This window comes from Petromyzon marinus, chromosome 16, assembly GCF_048934315.1.
Source record: "Petromyzon marinus isolate PM22_M1 ecotype Great Lakes invasive population chromosome 16, UKy_Petmar_22M1.pri1.0, whole genome shotgun sequence".
In the NCBI taxonomy this organism is placed as follows: Eukaryota; Metazoa; Chordata; class Hyperoartia; order Petromyzontiformes; family Petromyzontidae; genus Petromyzon; species Petromyzon marinus.
The window spans coordinates 8,118,695-8,137,612 of NC_133682.1; the positions used below are offsets into that span (position 1 = coordinate 8,118,695).

Genomic DNA, 18,918 nt, shown 5'->3' on the forward strand with positions numbered 1-18,918 from the left:
GCCAATGTTGGTGCGAGTACAGCAAGTTAGCTGTGTGTCTCTTTGTGTCGAGAGTGAGAATGCTCTATTAGGATTTTGTGGATTTTTTTCTACGCACAAAAAGTATTTTTTAAAAAAGTTGGCCCAAACTTCGTGAACAGTACCCTCTTGAAATCTTTAAAACTCGATGATACTCTGCAGCGATAAAGGCAAATATTATACATGAAATTAACAACTAAACATGTAACCGAGTGCTTACGCGGCTGTCGGTAATTGTAAACACATTTCTTGTTTGCAATATAACTTTACACATTTTTGTTTCTCGTTCTTGTTCGTCTAACAAAATGAGTGGCTTTCAAAAATGTAAACAAAAAATATCGCGCGTAACAAAATAAATAGTGTACGCAAATGCATGAAATCACCACCTACTTGGCCGTAGATAATTGGAAAAATATTTGATACTGGTCATATAATTTTTATAAACTTTTATTTCCTTCTAATAAAGTTAGTGGTTGCGCTATTGTATAAGTAATATGACTGACGTCTGTTGGCAATCCACAATTCTGTTCTTCAGGTATGGTAACTGCCAACTGCACTGACCTGAAATGGGGCATTTAGTCAGCATTCCCAATGCACTTGTGAGTGTATGACAGACACTACATTGCCACGTGACATGCTCTCAAGCAAAACACCGTGGGTTCCTATGCTGCAGAATTCCTATCCACAGTTTCTCCAGAAGGGTGATTCTGTTATTGTCGAACACTATCAGCAGGGAGCTCCTCAATCAGGAACATGATCCTTTCAGTTTGACCTTCTCAACCGTAGTCTGAAGATGCCCCACTCTATTGGAGTACGGTGAAACCTCCACTTATCTTACTTTTTGTCCACGTGCCCGAATCGATCCATGGAAAATTATGTTATTATATTTGCTTTGGTGGAAAAGAGCCATAACTCAAAAAGTTCCAGAAAAATGTATCCTGTTCTTGTTTATCCACAAATAGCTATGTGGATAACAGGAGTAATTTCCGCTAACACGGCAATATAAATCCCCTGCCATGTCACCGTGGATAAGAGGGGGTTTGCTCTATTGTAGAGAGCAAAGGTCATGTGACAGCCACTCTGACGCAGGCACGGTAACCCCTGCACACTCCCTGGCGTGCGCACGCTTGAAGCGTTAGTTCAGGTGAGATTCTTACTGACTTTTAAATAACTCTAAACGCTCCCATACACTAATCTGGTGACTCCTATGGCCCTGAGGAATTTAGGTCAATTTCAATCACTCCTGCTGCCAGACAAATCCTGCAGGAGCTTGTGTTCTACACAACCACGTGTATTTTCTGAATGATTGTGCCTTGATGTGGCCGTTTGGAGAGTGGCGGCACGGCGAGGGTGAGGGCTGCAGTTGTAAGCCGTTGTGGAGCCTTAGAGGACGACCTCTCAGCCGCGCGGGAGTGTGCCGTGCCACTCAACCTCGCTGGTCCAAACTGCAGCGCCAGCTCCTTCCCGGCAGCTAACGTTGGGGGCGGCTCCCAAAAGGTCAAGTCAGAAGGTCGCATATCTGACCCTCAACCAATTTACCACCGTGTCCCTCGGGGAGGTGATCAGAGTTTGGCACTTTTCCTTATTGTTAGCACGGCAGCAATCGCGCCATTGCATCGGATTTTGCTGTTTCAGTGAAATATTCGCAGATTGCGACTTGTTTTTTTATTATTAAACTCTTAAGTACAGACAGCTGCTGTGTAAACACTGGGCATTTAAAGTTTCACACACTCCAGTGATTCCCATGATTTGCCATGTTTCGGGGTCACGATGCCACTAAAGATTGGATTATTTTTTCGGCTCGTTTCTGTCTCGTTAATATTGATTCATTTTCTTCGATTTCGCTGTATAGTTTTGTTTGCTTCATTGGACAAAATACACCAATAGATTTAAATTTAATTGATGAATCAGTGCATTGTTACATGCCATATAAATGAATTAGGTGGGATTTGTGTTAGCATTCAGACTCAGTGGAACAAAGTAAACTAATAGTGTGCATAGATAAATTCCCTTTTCCATGTGGAGGAGGAGAGATGATGAATCCATCAGCGCGTGTGCAGGAGCTAGATGGATTGTTGCATCATGAAATGACTTGGGGGGGTTTTCATCAAACAGTAGATAGATGTCTGGTGATGATGAAGAAGAAAGTTGACAATTTGATATTTGGGTTCCTCATATTGGGAGGGGTTTTTTTGGTTATCGGTGCTCAGCACCAAACAATCAAATATCTGGATCACGGCCCGTGAATTAGCACCTGAAAAGGATGTTCATACGAGGCAAATGAGATCTGTAATCGTCGATCAGCTCATGCTAACATCGGTAAATTCAGTGCACTTTGCAGGGCCGGCTGCGCCGGCTCGATTATAACAGCCTCAGAAACCTTCGGGCCCTGAGTGCGCCTAAACAAGGGGCTACACTTTGAAACTGCCTGACAAGCAGAAGACAGCCGTGGGGCCACAGCAGCCACGGTCGGAGCTGGATTTGGGTGGGCGGCAAACACGGGTCCCTTCACAAAGCCCTCATTTCCACCCGTCCGTCCAGTTGCAGCGCTGCGCGTCGGTGGCTCTTATCGAGCTGGCAGACAACAGACTGCAGCATCTGCAAAACGCGTGGCATTTTTTTGCAGAGCGCTAAACGCCACGACATCAGTGCGGCTTCAAAGGCTCAGCTGGGATCCTCTTGAAACAAAAGTGGACGCTCCATCAGCTGCTCCTTGTCTACAAGATCCCTCACAATGAGGCGCCTGATGTGGCCTTGCGTAGCCTCCACGATTACTAAATCCATTTTGCACGGTGGTGGTGGCGGCGCGGGAAGGGGGATGTTATACGGGGAGACATGGGGCTGCGGCACCCTGAAACCGAGCAAATTTTCCGCCGACTGTTCAGCTTTAAAAGTCCCTGAAATATGGAACTCTTTGAATATGGAACTCTTTGATGTTAATTCTTTGACGTGCTCTGTTGGCTTCATTGGATGGCACAAATGGAATGCATTCTATCCAAAGCTAAATTTGAATTCAGAACCTCCAACGTTATGAGCCGTGAAGTGGTCCGCAATGATTGTTGCCGGCTGCGTGGCCTTCACCAGCACAAACGGGGACACGCACGTGTTGGTTGTTAGTGATGGGAGTGTACCACCGTCTATGAAGGGGTGTTCTTGTATTGGAAAGGCCTCCTGTGTCTGTCGTCAAGAACTGCAGAATAGCTTTCCGTCGTGTTCAAGTAAATTATTGGCCCGAACATCATTGTGCTTTGTTTTATTGCACGTTTCGTCTGCACCTTGTGTCCCTCGCTGTGTTGTGTTGAAACTCGTGTCCTTGGGCCATGGTGACTTGGTAGAACTCTTTGTGTAGCTTCTTACACTGGATGCTAAGAGTTGGAAGAGGAGGCCAGTGTGTTCTGGTGTCCATGGCGAATTACCATTCCTGTATCATTCATCATTAGTGGTACACGTTCACCGAAATGTATTTGAATCAAACAGAACCCCTTTGCAAACTTGCATTAATTTGGCTTTATCTTACTCATAGAGTTAGAACAATTAATATTTCCCAGTGATTCAATATAGTTGAGCCACTATTTTATCCAAGAATATAACCTTTTTTTCTGACTTCGTGAAGAAAGGATTGGCCTCTCGCTGTTGCAGGGGTCACGTGAACCAGTTACACCAATGGAAACATTGATTCTTATGCAATGCGACTTGAGTGCCATGAGATTTGAGAACCAATATTAATCGATCAATCCCAGCATCTGTACAATCAAACTTTCTAGTGTTTATGACTATCTTGCTCATAATAGAGTTATTTTTAGTTAGACCGCCTACATATAAATGTGTCGTTAAACCTGCCACAACCCGACACAATGCAATTAGTAAGGTTTGTTTCGTAGACAAAACATGCCAATTCGTTATTCAGCACACCAGTGTGTTGGAGAGTAAACCCACAACATTTACAACGATATTGCTGCAAACCACCTGACTATGTCTACTTTGCCAAAATATCAAGGTGTTTCTTCTCAGTGACTGTAGAAAACCAAGTCATTCACTTGAGTTATTATAACCAGTGTTTACACGTGTATCTTCTTTGGTTCTTTCGGTAAAGTCACGTAGAATGAGAATAAAATAATAAATTGATAAAATTCTCATTCTACGTGACTTTACCGAAAGAACCAAAGAAGATGAATCATTGCAGTCACGAAAGCTTTAAATCGAAATTTACACGTGTATGTCTACCGAAGCAGAAACTCTTTACTGTATTCCTCGTGAGATGTACGTACATTTTAAACTGTTTGCAAAAAAAAAAGCTTCGAATTAAACGTTTTTTTTCCTACTTTGCCCTGGAGTAACACGACTGCAGTAGCCTAGCGATATAATATTTGTGTTTTGCTCGGGGCTGGATGGCGCATGTTAAAACAGCGTTTTTGCTCTGCGACAAAAATTGTCATTGGGCCATGGCAGTCCCAGACACACCCCGTACTGTGCCCAATCACGGCCGATGTATGAGTGATTATTTACTTCCAAATCCCAGGCGCACGGTCGACTGTGCTGGACTGTCGGCTTGCAATACTGCTGATGCAAAACAAACCCCGAGGAAGATTGAATAGGTTTTTATGCCATATTTACTGCCATTTTTTTTCGCTGCAATGGGCTCAACAGTTGACCAAAACTCTCTGCTCGTGAGAAGGTTGTGTGTGTGTGTGTGTTGCTGTGCTTATGCGTCTGTTTAATTGCACAACGCACCCAGGGAGCAGCAGACAGGTGCTTCATGTGAATTTCGCAGCCCAATTCGGTGAGACGGAGCAGTGGGTTTCACCCTCACGCTGGTGAATCCCACGTTTTTTGACGAGTGGCAGGGCTTTGTGGGTACGAGTCGAGGTCGTAATTTGTGCTGCATAATCAACATATTTTTTGTTTTTGCAATCATTTTTTGTATTGGTTCGAATAATTTCTGTTAAACCTGTGCAATTTCGTCTGCTCAATTATCCTAACTGTAAAACCATGTAAATTACATAAATCGTGAACAATCAATTCCCAAATGTGAAATTGATTGCCATGAATGGGATTTTAATGGATCAATTTATGCATCGTTCTGCGCTTAAAGTTAGATCAATGTCGATGTTTGAAGTGCGTCCCTCAGAGAGTGAAGTTTATAAGGACGGTCATTGGCATCATGAGATGACTGGGGTTAAACTGCAGACCAACAAGGTGTGTGGTTTCGGTTTAGAACAGGAGACCACCCTTTAGGAGAAATGTTGGCTGGGAGTGGTGCAGAAATTGTACTTATAACTCACCACCAACATCAATTGGGGGGTTCTACTTCACATCATCGCAGCTGAAAAATATGAAGTTTTTATGAATACGCTGTGCGAGAGCTTTTGGTTATTTTGCGTTTTAGCCAACACGCTTGGCGAAAGCTCTCCATTTCACCTTTCCGGCCACCCCTTGCTGGTATTCCCTTGTCTCGCCCCACCGGGAAGAGGCTGTAAGTGTTCTTGAGCTGGTTCATAATACACTTTATTGATGTTGCTTTAAGTGAAGCAAAAAAAAAGTAGCCTGAATTGGTTACCACTTATAGATTTTTACCAGAGCACTTCAGCTTATAAGTAACTTGTCACAGTGTCAGCTTTTATGGAGCACAAACGTAGCTTGACTAACCGTAATGCCGCGATTGAGTTTCCCCCCGCATTCAGGGAATTGAAGGTGGAAAAGTTAACAACTGCGCCTCGTCACGGCCCTACGCGGTGTCAGCCGCGATGGTACCTCTCGATGTGGGCGAGCGTTTGAGGCAGAGCCACTGCTGCGTTACAGTTGAAGTGCAACGTTGATGCGATGGTTGGGTTTATTTAAATGTGCATGCACAGACGGTGCTGAGCGCAGGCCCAAAGGCCTACAACAGAAAGCAGCCAGCAACTTAGAGTGTCAATGGTGGTGTAACAGTTAAGAATGCACACATTTTTTACATTGAGCAAGTTTATTATAACTTATTGAGGCAATTGGGGGGGAGATCCAAATAAATGTCTTGTCCTGCAATATAGTCGATGAACACAATGTGTAGATGAAAGGAAAGGGCCATTCCAGCAGATCAAGTCATTAATGTTGGCAGATGTATTATGTCCTTACATTGTTGGGAACAACGACCGTGGTAGTGGCGATAAAAGAGTGACAAGAAAGTGACCAAACGCAGTGATGGTGCCTGCAGCGAATCCGTGAGTGTCGGATCCTCTTGTAGACGCTAAAAATGATTATAGCCGAGAATTAACCTTGGTGGTGCTGGTGTTGTGCGCCCTGCAGGAGATGAGCTCGGCGGGGAGAGGCTATCCGCGCATCGACTCCCTCACGGCGCTCATGCTGAAGCTAGCTCAGCTCGACTTGGAGGTGGGGGCCCCACTGGGCCTGTCCGGGCCTTCCTCCTCGTCCTCGACGCCCACCAACACCCCCAAGCGCCGACACTGCTCCGTGAGTGCCGCTGACTCGCTCCCTGATGCGGGTGCCTGCATCCTTTGCGGGCGCTTGGTCTCTGTCCCATCACATGGCCGCGCGCGGTTTACGGCCGGGGACGCTGTTCCGGCCGCGAACTTAATCGGGAGCAAAGTTCGTGGGATAGTTGCCGTACGGGTTTTCTGGCAAGGGATTATTTATTGTTGCTAATATATGCTCGGTTGACGGAGCGCTTTGTGACGTCCACTCACTCGTTGAACCCTCTTGAGCCGCCAGTAATGTTTTGCCAACTTGAGGCATTATTGAGGCACCACAAGCAGAGAATATGCATGTGGATTTGGCTGAGGCCAAAGTGTTATTTATAAAAGATAAAAGTCTCCATAAACAAAAAAAGGAGCATTGCGTTTATGAAGGAACACAAACCCTCCTTGGCTCACATTGCTGGAAATATTTCGACAGATTGCTGCACACAAGCAGCTTTTTCCCTTTACATTTTTTCCTTCTTTTTACGCAACTGAGTTATTTGTTTTTACTTTGTCTGTAACATGTTGTTATGCTCTTGTCAAACCACTAGAGGAACTTTTAAATTTCGACATTGCACTTAAATAGAGCTTGATATTAAACTTTCTCTTTAAAAAAGGACAGAAAAAACCTTGCACCTCGATGAGAGCCGATGTATTCGGCTCACCTGCAGAGCGTTTGTAAGTGCACTTTGAAGTTTAAAAGACGCGTTGGGTTTTTTTTCTGCTGTATCCACGCCGACAGGTCGAGTCCGAAATGGACACAACGCTAACACCGGGGCCTCAGGGCGAGCGACAAGGCCTCCCTCCCGGTGGCGGCGCTCCAGCGCCAATGCCGTCAAACGCGTCGCTCGCCGAAGCGTCGGGAGCCAGGCCCAAGGCGCCGGTAAGCCTCGTGGGTCACGTGACGTGACGGGAGGACACCTCGCGTTAACCAGCTCGTGACGTGACGTGACGGGACACCCCGCAGTAACCAGCTCGTGACGTGACGGGAGGACACCCTGCAGTAACCAGCTCGTGACGTGACGGGAGGACACTCCGCGGTAACCAGCACGTAACGTGATGGGAGGACACCCCACGGTAACCAGCTCGTGACGTGACGGGAGGACACCCCACGGTAACCAGCTCGTGACGTGACGGGAGGACACCCCACGGTAACCAGCTCGTGACGTGACGGGAGGACACCCCACGGCAACCAGCTCGTGACGTGACGTGACGGGAGGACACCCCACAGTAATCAGCACGTGACGTGACAGGAGGACACCCCGCAGTAACCAGCTCGTGACGTGACGGGAGGACACCCCACGGTAACCAGCTCGTGACGTGACGGGAGGACACCCCACGGTAACCAGCTCGTGACGTGACGGGAGGACACTCCGCGGTAACCAGCTCGTGACGTGACGGGAGGACACCCCACGGTAACCAGCTCGTGACGTGACGGGACACCCCACAGTAACCAGCACATGACGTGACGTAACGGGAGGACACCCCGCAGTAACCAGCACGTGACGTGACGTGACGGGACACTCCGCGGTAACCAGCTCGTGACGTGACGCAACGGGAGGACACCCCACGGTAACCAGCACGTGACGTGACGTGACGGGACACTCCGCGGTAACCAGCTCGTGACGTGACGGGAGGACACCCCGCGGTAACCAGCTTGCAAAGATGAGATGGCGCCAGTTTTATCGACCGAGCAGAACACTCCTGCACGATAATTAGAGGATGGGATAGGCTTGGGAAGTTTTTTGGCAGTTGGGGCAACTTGGTACGGCAGTGCCATAGAGTGACGGAGTTCTGTTCACCTAATGAAAACATAATTTTTGAAAAATCTGTTTGAGGAAAAATGATGGTGTGCAGAGCACACATCCTTGGGTAGTCCGGCGAGCTCTGTGTTCTGATTGGAAGTTGTCATCCCAACTATCCACTAAGGGAGCAGCGACCAGGTTTGTCCAGATTTGAATGACTAAATTTTTCACTTTAGAAAATGGTACAGCATCTGTTGCCGACATTGAATCCCATAAAATTGCTTGTGTGTGTCGTGGCTTTAACAGACGGGCAGGCATTACTCTGGTGACCAGCGTGGCACAATACATTCATTCACACCGTGGGCACAGTGCGTAGGTGGTGCTATTTTATTTTTGGTGATTTCCACGGTGGAAAGAATTTGTTGTTGAAGCAATTACACTTTTACTTTCAGTTTTCCAAAATAGTCTGGAAATGTGAAATATGCTGTTCCATCGTTTAATTTGCATGAGCGGCATATTTCCTCATTGACGACATGTCAACACCGTTCCTCTATTGCGGGATGATTACTAAAAATAAGCTGACCGAATAACAATGGGCACATGTTTACTTTCTGACCGTGAAACTTTAGTGGGAGCCCGTTAATGCAAAACAGAACTTGTCAAACATTTACCATGGCGTTTAAAATTATAACTGGTTCTCTAGCACGTCAGAGCCTATACATGCATCTGAGATGTTACATAAATGTACACAGCAAAATGTAAATTTTCACATAAATTAACAATAAACGTCTGTTGAGATTCAGAAGAATGTTGTGGACAGCAGCAATCTTAGAGTTTTCAGCCACCAAATATCTGTGGTTGTATCATTGACACACTGATCTGGTCCAAAAAAATGTGGAATTTTTCATAATTGCCTCAGGTTAACCTAGAGAAATATTCCATGCTTATTAAAGCTTACAGATGTCCTTATTAAAGCTTACAGATGCTTAATATGTATGTAACATGCTAACAAATCAGCACTTTAGAACAAAGCATGGTGGCACTCACCTGTAATCTAGTTTCACAAATCTACGTGATCGACTGAAACATTTTGTGAAATTATAAAACCCTCCTCGGCCTGCCAGGTGGCAGTTATATGGCAATACAGCAAGTCAGTTCGTGACCTATCCTTGCAGATTTCCAAGTGTTATCCTGCCACATGCATGGGTGTTTTTCTGGTCACTCCAATTAACATGCACACACAAAGCACTCCTTAAAATGGATTTGGCCAAACATGCCAGTTGCAGTCGCCTTCTGAAAAAGAGTCTTGAGACTCAGTAAGGCTTTCCTGGACAGATCACATGAGAGTAAATACAGGGGGGGGGGGGGGGTTGGGGGGGGTGGAGTAATGGCTCAATAATTAGCGCAATGCACAATAAAACTATCCATTTGAGAGTGATTCCAGGCTACGGTTAATGAGTCGTGAGAGACATCTGAACTGGTCATGAGACTGCCCCCCCCCACCAACCCTTCACTAATCTGCCCTGACCAGCGTGGTAAAGTACGGTCAACCAACCGCTACGACCAACACGGCATCGCCAGTCCAACAAATGGATTAGCGATGTGGCCGTGAATTTTATTACAAACGCTTTTCATGATTTAATCCACGCTCCTGTATCATCAGGAGTGCCTCTCCCCCCCCCCCGACTACCACCTCTGGGTCCTCCCAGCACCCACGAATATTTGCCCACAGGCGAGAGAGCCGCTGGTAGAGGAGCGATTATTTCATTGCGGCAGTGGTGGCAGTGGCGGCAGCGGCAGCATAGCGGCGATGCTTGCGTCCGGCGCGGTGGGCGGCCGCGCTCGGTTCGCTGGCGCGGAATGAAGCGTGGCGTGCGGGGGACACGCTCGCTTTGTTGCCACACAAGTGCCGCCTTTTGTTGTGTGCAGCCAGCAATTGGAACCTTTTAGAAAAAAAATAAAGGGGAAAAAAAAGTCGGGGGCGGGGAGGGGGGGGGCAAAGTCAGCCGCTCGCGCTCGCTCCTCACTTTGACGTGCCCGGGGAATGGAGAGGAATTGGTTTCATGCAGCGGGGGACAGAGGAGGGAGGGAGGCGAGCCGGCTTGCAGCAGTGCGGGTTAGAGTGGCAGTAAGCCTGCCCAGCCACCCGTGTAATCTAATTGATCCTGCCTTTGTCCCTAACAGTCCCTGGCCTCCGTGTGTTTGGCCTGCAGCCGCCAAACCTGGCGAATTGGCGGCCGTGCCGTTTGGACGCACGTGCCTCTGCTTTTCTTTTTGGAGAACCCGTGCCCCCCCCCCCATCCCACAACTCTGTGTGCATAACCCTACCTCCCACCGGCCGACCCCCGCGGCGGGCGACAACCACATCCCCCCCCACCAGCAACACTCGGGCGAACACACGTGCGGCGGCGTGCGGTGGCAGCCGTGGAGTCTTTCAAAAAAAAGGCCTGGCCATTCTTGGGCTCTTTTTAAAGCAAATACTGAACTGACAGCCCATTACTTTGACTTCGAGTGCCACTCATTCCCATTAAATGTGTGGGCGAGAAACAGCGCATTGATACTTTTTTTTGTTTTGTTATAAAGTATTCATTATGCACAGTGACGGAGATTCCCGCTTTAGACTTACGAACCTTTCAGGTCAAGTGTCGTTCGTGAGCCCCTATTAAGGATTTTACGGTGCACGAGGGGCTTGTTGTGGTAAGTGCTGTTCGCGAGCATCTATTCATGCTGGAATGGCACATGAAGAGGTGGTGTGTCCAGCACCATACCCGCTACCGTTGTCTCCTCTGCGCTGATGTATTTACACACTGCATCAGGAACGTATTTCAGGTTGGGTCAGCCAATGTGAGGAATTTGTTTTATACATGCATATAAAAAACAAAGTTCCCCCACATAGCCTTAATAGACTGTTGGGGCAAGTGCTGTCAGCGAGAAGCACCTATGAAGGCTGGCACGGCACCGAGGGGTTGGGTGACCAGAACCACACACAGAACCATACACATTCATACTCAAACTATATGTTATTATGTTTAAATTAATTACTTGTCTTTGCGGAATAGGTGCGGTTTTGAAAGTGGTGTTAGCAAGCACTTGTCATGAGAAAGTAATCACAGCCTAATCTTCGTTCTCTCATCGAGAACCAATCACAACCAACGTAGCTGTGAGCAGGGATGGAGGGAGACCCCATTATGGGTCACACAGTACTTCAAGAGCTCGCACAGTTTGTGCTTGAAAGAAGCGAAGGCAAATAAATCGCGTCTGGGTTAAAAATAACAACATTATAACTGGGTTATATTTTTTTTGATAATTGATCAACGCTTGAAGAGCGCCCAAACGCAAAAGGCCGACGTGTTGTCATCGACGTCTCGGCGCTGCGCACGAGCGTGGAGACGCCACGCAGGCCCTGTTCATCTTGAACTGTGTTGTACCGCACGTTAACCGCTGCAGCATCGGTTGTACATTCCAGGATACACGGGTGATTTTCAGTGGTGTTTTTTGTTGTTGTTGCTACCTTTTATATTTGACTAATGTAAAAAAAAGCATGATAAATACAATGTTCAGCTCAAAAATGTGCAATAATTCGGTCTTTGTAGAAATATGAATATAACGGGGCATCCCACCCCTGAGTTTTCCCATTGTCTCGAGGACTCTGTAGAGGGCATGGCTTTTTTCGTCCGGTCAGCGTGAAGCGGCGATTACAGCCCCCTCACACCGATTCGTTGAGCGAGGATTTTGAGAGGGGCCTCCTTAACCGGGCCTCCTCAGCCAGGTGCGAGCATGTCTTAAATAAATAAATAAATATCATTTTCTATTCTAGTTGTACGTAATTCCTTTGCGTGTTTTTCCACCCTCAATTTCACTGAGCGTTGATTGTAGAACCACTGGGACCAATGCTTTAGTTGAGGTTCATTAGCGGTAAAAGCGTGCATTATGGTATGGAATGCATAGTATTTGACATTACAATGGGCTGCAATTACAACTCTTGAACACAGTTCGCCAGTCAGTGCAGGGGGCAGAGAGGGTTGCCGGTGGAGGGGAGCTGAATGAAAGGAGTGAGGGTGTGTGAACGGGTAATGAGGCACTCGTATTTACTCAAAGGGCTAATGTGAAAAAAAAGTTTCTATTTTTACAAAATCAAAATTGCTTTTTTCCGACCGCTTCATTTTTTGGAAAATATGACTCGACTCGAGAAAAGTGTTTTTTTTTTTACGAATAAAAGGGCTTCCCTGACTTTTTGACGATGAGTGATTGTAGAGTAGTTGCTTGTTGAGTGGTTTTAGGGCATTCGCTAACAACTATGTTCCACAACATGCGCTGGCATGAAGGACTCAAAGGAGTATGTGTCTGTCTCAGTGTCTAAACATAAAAATAACTTTAAACAATTTTTATTTCACCAGGTAAGGCCCACTGAGATATATAACTCTTTTGCAGAAGCGACCTGGTTACAAATGGTAGCTCAACGAAGTGGCTTATTGCATGGAAATTTATAGCAGCCAAATCCTCGAAACCCATGTTTTTAAATGTGGAGGGAAACACCGGAGGACCCAGAGAAAAACCCACGTGACCACGGGGGAGAACATGCAAACTCCAAATATACAGCCAGGATCGAACCCACGACCTCCTGTATCCAAAGCGAGGTAGATAACATCTCCCCACCGCAGCATCTACCCGTGTTCCCACTCATTTGTCTCCTTCAATGGCTGCATGCAGTTTAGGAATTTACGTATGAAGATTTCCATGCTATTATGTAAAAGGTAAATCTTACATTGGTAATAGAACAGACTAATATTACAATGCATCTATTAAAATACTGTAGTTTCTTATCTTCACGATACATGCAACAAATGGTGCATGTTAGAATCAATTACAGGTTTCCCTCCCTTTATGTGGTAGATGTGTTCCAAAAAAAGGGTGCGCAAAGCCAAAAATGCACTGGGTGGCTGCCTGCCGAATAGTGCACACAGTACACACACTAGGTTGTTCCACGTCCGACGACATAGCCGCATATAAGGGAATTCAAACCGCATATAGAGATTTTTTGGGTAGTAATAGGTTTGCCGCATATATACGCAAAATCGCACAAACCAAACACACACAGCGAGGGAATCCTGAATTTACATTTTATATAAATAATCTGGAAATTGTATAGTGTTACGTTTTGGGTGATGGAGCAAATAAATCTGTATAAAACAGAAAAAGTAAACTATAAATAATCCTGCTGCGTAGAAATTTGCAGTTGTGCTGTATAACTGGTTGTACCAAACAGAATTTGTCAGAAACTCCCAGCACGTGGATTGAAACGTCAGACATTATTCCCAACACTACGCGGTAAAACCAGAAATCCAATCTGAGAGCTAATGTTTCAATCATTTTCATCGTTGGGCGAAATTCAAAAGAGCTCTCACTGGTACATGGTGCCGCCTGCGCCATTGCCCCCCCCCCCCCTTCCCTCGGGGTCGCGGGGTCGCCCAGAGATCAGAGACACTGGAGGAATCCACGTGGGCACGGCACAGCGGTGTCACTCGCAGCGTCGCCCGCTGCCATCCGTCTCTACTCCGCGCATCTGCTCCCGAGGAGGAGTTGGAGGGTTCGTGCTAGAAGAAGAAGAAGAAAGAGGGGGAGGGAGAATATCCCGACTTCAAAGCCGGCTGCGTACTGCCAGACAGAGCCGTGCCGGCCGCCAGGCGATGTCACGATTAATGAGCATGCAGAAGCGAGCGCGGTTTTTCCGCGCTACCTTTGAGCCGTAGTAGCGCCGTGTCAGCAGTGGCAGCTCGGGCCCACACGTTCCACCGTGGATGACAAGCTCTGCTTTGGCTCTCAGATTAGCTGGTTGGCTAAGTACGGTGCTAAAGAAGTTCAACGTACATATTTGCATACGTAGGATGTTTTCTTGAGGCTGCACCGCGGCGTATTTTTCTGCACAATGTTCGATGTTCCACTCCACTTGCAGGGAGCTGTTGAAGAATTAAGTTTGCATCGGATATTGTGTTGAAGGACACAGTCGCAGCCTGCAAACACAACGGAGAGCTGTACAGCACAACTGAAAACCTACGCAGTCATGAACCATGCCTCGGTTTCTTCATTGTTTGGCAGCACGTGATCGTGATAACTCGAATGTGGCAGCATTGGTTATAAATAGTACAACGCTTGCTGGGTTGGTGTTTGCAGACCAGTTCTGCTAAGACGCTGTGTGAATTTCAGGCTCAGATGAAACTCAGATGAAGGCATTATTTATCATCATAAACATTTTGTGATTATGTAAAATACTTTGTCAGTGAAGGGGTTTGTTTGACTAGACGTCGTTAAACTGGTCGGTGCAGTTTGGTAAAGTTCAGATCTCACTAGCCACTGATGTTAACCTTGCCCCTTGATTACAAACAGGTTTCCCGGTTCAGAGTACAGTCTGCTAGCCAAATGCACCCGTGCTCCAACCCTGAAATCTTAAATGAGTAGTGATAATTTTAGTTTAGTTTTTTTTGCTCAGCCAACATTTTCAAAGCCCTCTGTGATCTGTCATTCCGAGCTTCCGCAGTGGCTGGGCTGGCACACATTGGATGTCAACAGGAAAACCGAGTCCACAGCGTTGCAAGTCCGGTGGCTGGTCCCATCCTTGCATCGGCTTTAAAAAGGGTTCACGTTCCACTTCCCTTAATTTATTCAGTATTCTTGTCATTCCAAATTAATATGGCATGAAAAGGGTTAATTTGGAAAGTGCCGAAAGGTTATTTTGAGAATCTGGGCATGGAATTCACTGATCCAAGCAAGGGCAGCAGGACTGCACACTCACGCTCTGTACCTCCCAAGTCTATTTACTCAAGGAAAATTACTTAAAGTAAATGTTTTTTTAAATTCTATTATATCATCACTGCTGGGTACAAAAACATACTGAAAACAGACCCCTGCGCCACATGACTAGACAGACACAAATCTTTCCTTTGGTGGATTTTTTTTAATATGTGTAAATCATAAACAAAGTGACGAATTATTTAATTTTATTATGTTCAATGCCAATTCTCTTTTTATTGTGCTGAGGACTGAAAATGATACTCTTTTGTTAATTTAAACCAAAACAGCAGATTCCTTGGGAGGTGAGCATTTGTAGACGAAACAAGACCTCTGACCTTGTCTTCTCCAGGTCCTCCATCCTGTTGAGACAGCCGTGGAGCTACTCCGTGGAGTGCTATAATTAACAGAGCCGCGTGCGCGTTCACAGCAGTGTTGATAACACTCAACTTTCCTGTCGGCTCCCGTCATAAGAGCTGGAAACGTATCTCTCATGGCTGTGGCAAAATTCCAGCGATTAGCAGAATGAGCGCAGTGTGATATCCTTCCCGGCAGTAGCGTACGTTTTTATTTCATAATTTATTTCTTTTAGCTCCTCTCACCCAAAATAATTTTTTTGCATCGTTTCCACAGCAACTGCGTGAAGTTAGAGAAATATTATGGCTCATGGTGAGATCATTTCGTCACACGCAATGTAAAAACAACTTATTCTACCCATACCTTTTAATTAAATAACTTTTGGATGTTCCAAGGTGTCTTCCAGTTTTTAGGAGGTTAGCAAGATGGTTTTTCACCTCAGAAATGCGTGTGCTTTGATTATGAGCCAGTGTTATTGGGTTTCGGTGGCGATGGCTACTCACGTAATTTGAGGGGATGGGAGGACATTTTTTCGTGGTAAACACACATATTGAGGCTCTGGTTTAAAATATAACTGGTATGCAGGAGGTCGTGAGTTCGGTCCCGACCTTTGTGCCTGTGTATTTGTAGTTTGCATTTTCTCCCCATGGTCGCGTGCATTTTTCTCTAGGTCCTCCAGTTTTTCCCTCCACTTTTAGAAACGTGAGTTTAGAGCATTTATCAGGTTGGTGAAGGACGAGCCTGTCCTCCAGACAGGCTCGTCCCTTCACCTGATGAAGGCCGCTTGTGTTGTGGCCGAAACGTCGTGATTATTGTTGTTTTATTATTTACCTACGTGACTTTACCGAATAGAACCAAAGAGTATGGATCCTTGCAGTCACGAAAGCTTTAAATCTAGAATTTAGAGCATTTGGCTGCTATAAAATTTCACGCGATAAGCCACTTAGTTGAGCTATCATTTGTGGCCAGGTCGCTTCTTAAAAAGAGCTATATAGCTCAGTGGGCTTTACCTGGTAAAATAAAAAGTTTCTAGTTTAATAGTTTAAAAGCAAATGTACAGCCCTGCAATTATTGCTCATGCCACTGCTGGTGGAAAGAACACCAAGATAGGTATCGCTGCTAGAGAGCCCCTTCTGAGGGTTATTACCTACTCCTCTACGCTTACCAGGCTTTTGAAATTTAACTTTTGTCATATCAAAATATATTTACATTATATAACCACACCTCCGATTAGTACGGTTGGCCAAGAAGTTCAACGTAAATCATTTCACCAAGAGACTTCATTATACTGATATGTTTAAATCTGGTATGATTATTAATATTGTCTTTCATGATACGGCGCATACAAGTAGACAATCATGCTTTAGTGTTTTTGAACGCGTAGATTATGTGGCTCCCACATGCTTGCATCAATCTGAAGACCACTAAAGCATACAAATCTGTCATCTGTTACAGCACGTGTGAAAATCTGTGAAATCATAAACTGGAGCCTCAGCTTTGTGGTGGATTTCTGAGATTACTGCCGTTTAATCGCAGAGCAATTGATTGAACATGGAATATACATGATTTTTGTTGTGATGTTCATGGCTGAGAGTGGCAGTATGTCTCCCGATATAGAAACCCATCCAGGGCCAACTTAATCCTGTCACAATCATCATCATAATCAACCCTGTGTGGTTAGTAAAATGAGTATCGGTGGGTGAGGCGGCACCGCTGGGCACACGGAAGCCAACAGTGTTCATTTCCATAAACATTCTGGTTCTTGCCACAGTAATGTGAGCATTCAACCACTGACTCAGGACCTCCAATATTCCAATAGTACGGCCCAATACTCATTTATTGGTCATGGGGATATTTCGATTTGTATAATATGATGTTCACGATCGGGGGAACGATGGGTCCTGTGTGGTGCCGTCTTCTGAAGACGCCCACGCTGAGCGGCCTCGCGGGGATGCATCGCGCCCCGCTCGTTACGAGATTGGCGCCGTTCGCATAGAAACGTGCACTGTGTACGTACACAGAGATCGTTTGGTTTATTAAGGCAGCGTAAATGACTTTTAAACACAATGCTTTGTTGAGGCTATTCATTTTTCATATAGACAGCCATCCCATAATATTACGGTTGCCAGGACAACCTTTGCTGGAAGCAGCTTGTGCGTTACACCGTTGCAGACGGTCAAAATGTCATATGAGGTGGATATTGGCTCCTGACGGGAAAATAACGTTTGGTTTTAATTCCAGGGAATTTTCCGAGCGGGACTCGCCTTAATGGGTTTGCTAATAAAATACTAAGCCAGTCACAGCAATAAATAGGAGAGGGCATATTCACGTGTTATGCCTGTGTTTTGAAATCCAAGCCTTACAGGTCGGTCGGCCACCTGTGGTGGGTTTCCTTAGTGGTGACCCAAGTCGGAATTTTAGAATTCCCGATGTTGTCCCAGCCCTTGAGAATAGATTTTCTGGTGGGATTTCGTGACCCCTTGTGGGAATTTGGTGTAGCCTTACAGCCAGGGGCACTGGCCAGGAATTCCCAGATGTATAGCGTTGCTTCAATCCCCAGTGCGAATTAGGGCAGTGAAATTAGTGTTTTGAGTGTATCGTTCCTTGCTCCGTACTTCCCACGTGAAATCTCCACAAAAATATACTAAGTTGCATTGGATTCTCTTGTGATTGTGAAGAATTTATTTGTGTGGTATGTCAAGGTAAAACAGGTAAAGGTTCAGCCCTCAAATTACTTGCTCACACCACTGTGGTTGGGTGGGGCATGGTAGCCTTCATACAGTCCACCTTTTAAGTACTCTTTGTGTTTTTTCGGTAAAGTCACGTAGGTAAAATAAAATAAAAGAAAACAATTAAATCACGACGTTTTGGAGGCAACACAAGCTTCCGTCTTCAGGTGGAACAGTCACAGCAAGATCGCTGCGTGACTTTACCGAAAAAAACCAAAGAGTATGAATCCTTGCACTCACGAAAGCTTCAAATCTAGAATCACCTGTTAAGTGTCTCATCGCACGACTAATACCATCACTTCGGCATTTTTGGAAATCGTTTATATATTAATTTTCGAATATGTATAAATCCCATCCAAAAAACCGTTCCGATTAAGGGCCAAATGACCAACTAAACAAAGTAATATTTAAAGTATGGCATTATAAACTAAGGAAAAAGTATGGGTTGGTGAAGGATTCCCACAACCAGTTTAAGATATTTCTCGCTACTGATGTTAGGCAAAAACTCTGGCTGTCAGGTTCACAATGCAATGCATTGACCATTGTGCCACTGTTTTTTTCCGTTTTATCTGCATACATTGAAAGTTTAATTCCTTTAGGCTATGCAGCGCATACATCAATTCTATTAACCAAAAACATGTCTGGAAATGGCCAGGAACAATGACTTGTATTGCAATTTTAGCGTCGCTTTATTACGTTGAGTTAATATCTAAATTCATGCGGATTAAATACGATAGCTTTTTAAATAACGGCTCAGAATATCATCCCGTAGCCAGACCACATTGCTTAAAAAAAAACAATCTTCGGTAAGTCCGAGCGAATTTTCCACGT

The 18,918-nt window shown here is 45.5% G+C and overlaps 1 protein-coding gene across 1 annotated transcript in view; it reads left to right on the plus strand.

Moving 5' to 3' along the window:
* The window catches only part of DLC1 (DLC1 Rho GTPase activating protein), a 153,357-nt gene that overhangs the window by 43,608 nt on the left and 90,831 nt on the right, over nt 1-18,918 (plus strand). The window contains exons 3-4 of the mRNA XM_032955275.2: nt 6,301-6,465; nt 7,213-7,353. Coding sequence (XP_032811166.2) covers nt 6,301-6,465; nt 7,213-7,353 — 306 coding nt within the window. The remainder of the gene's footprint in view (nt 1-6,300; nt 6,466-7,212; nt 7,354-18,918) is intronic.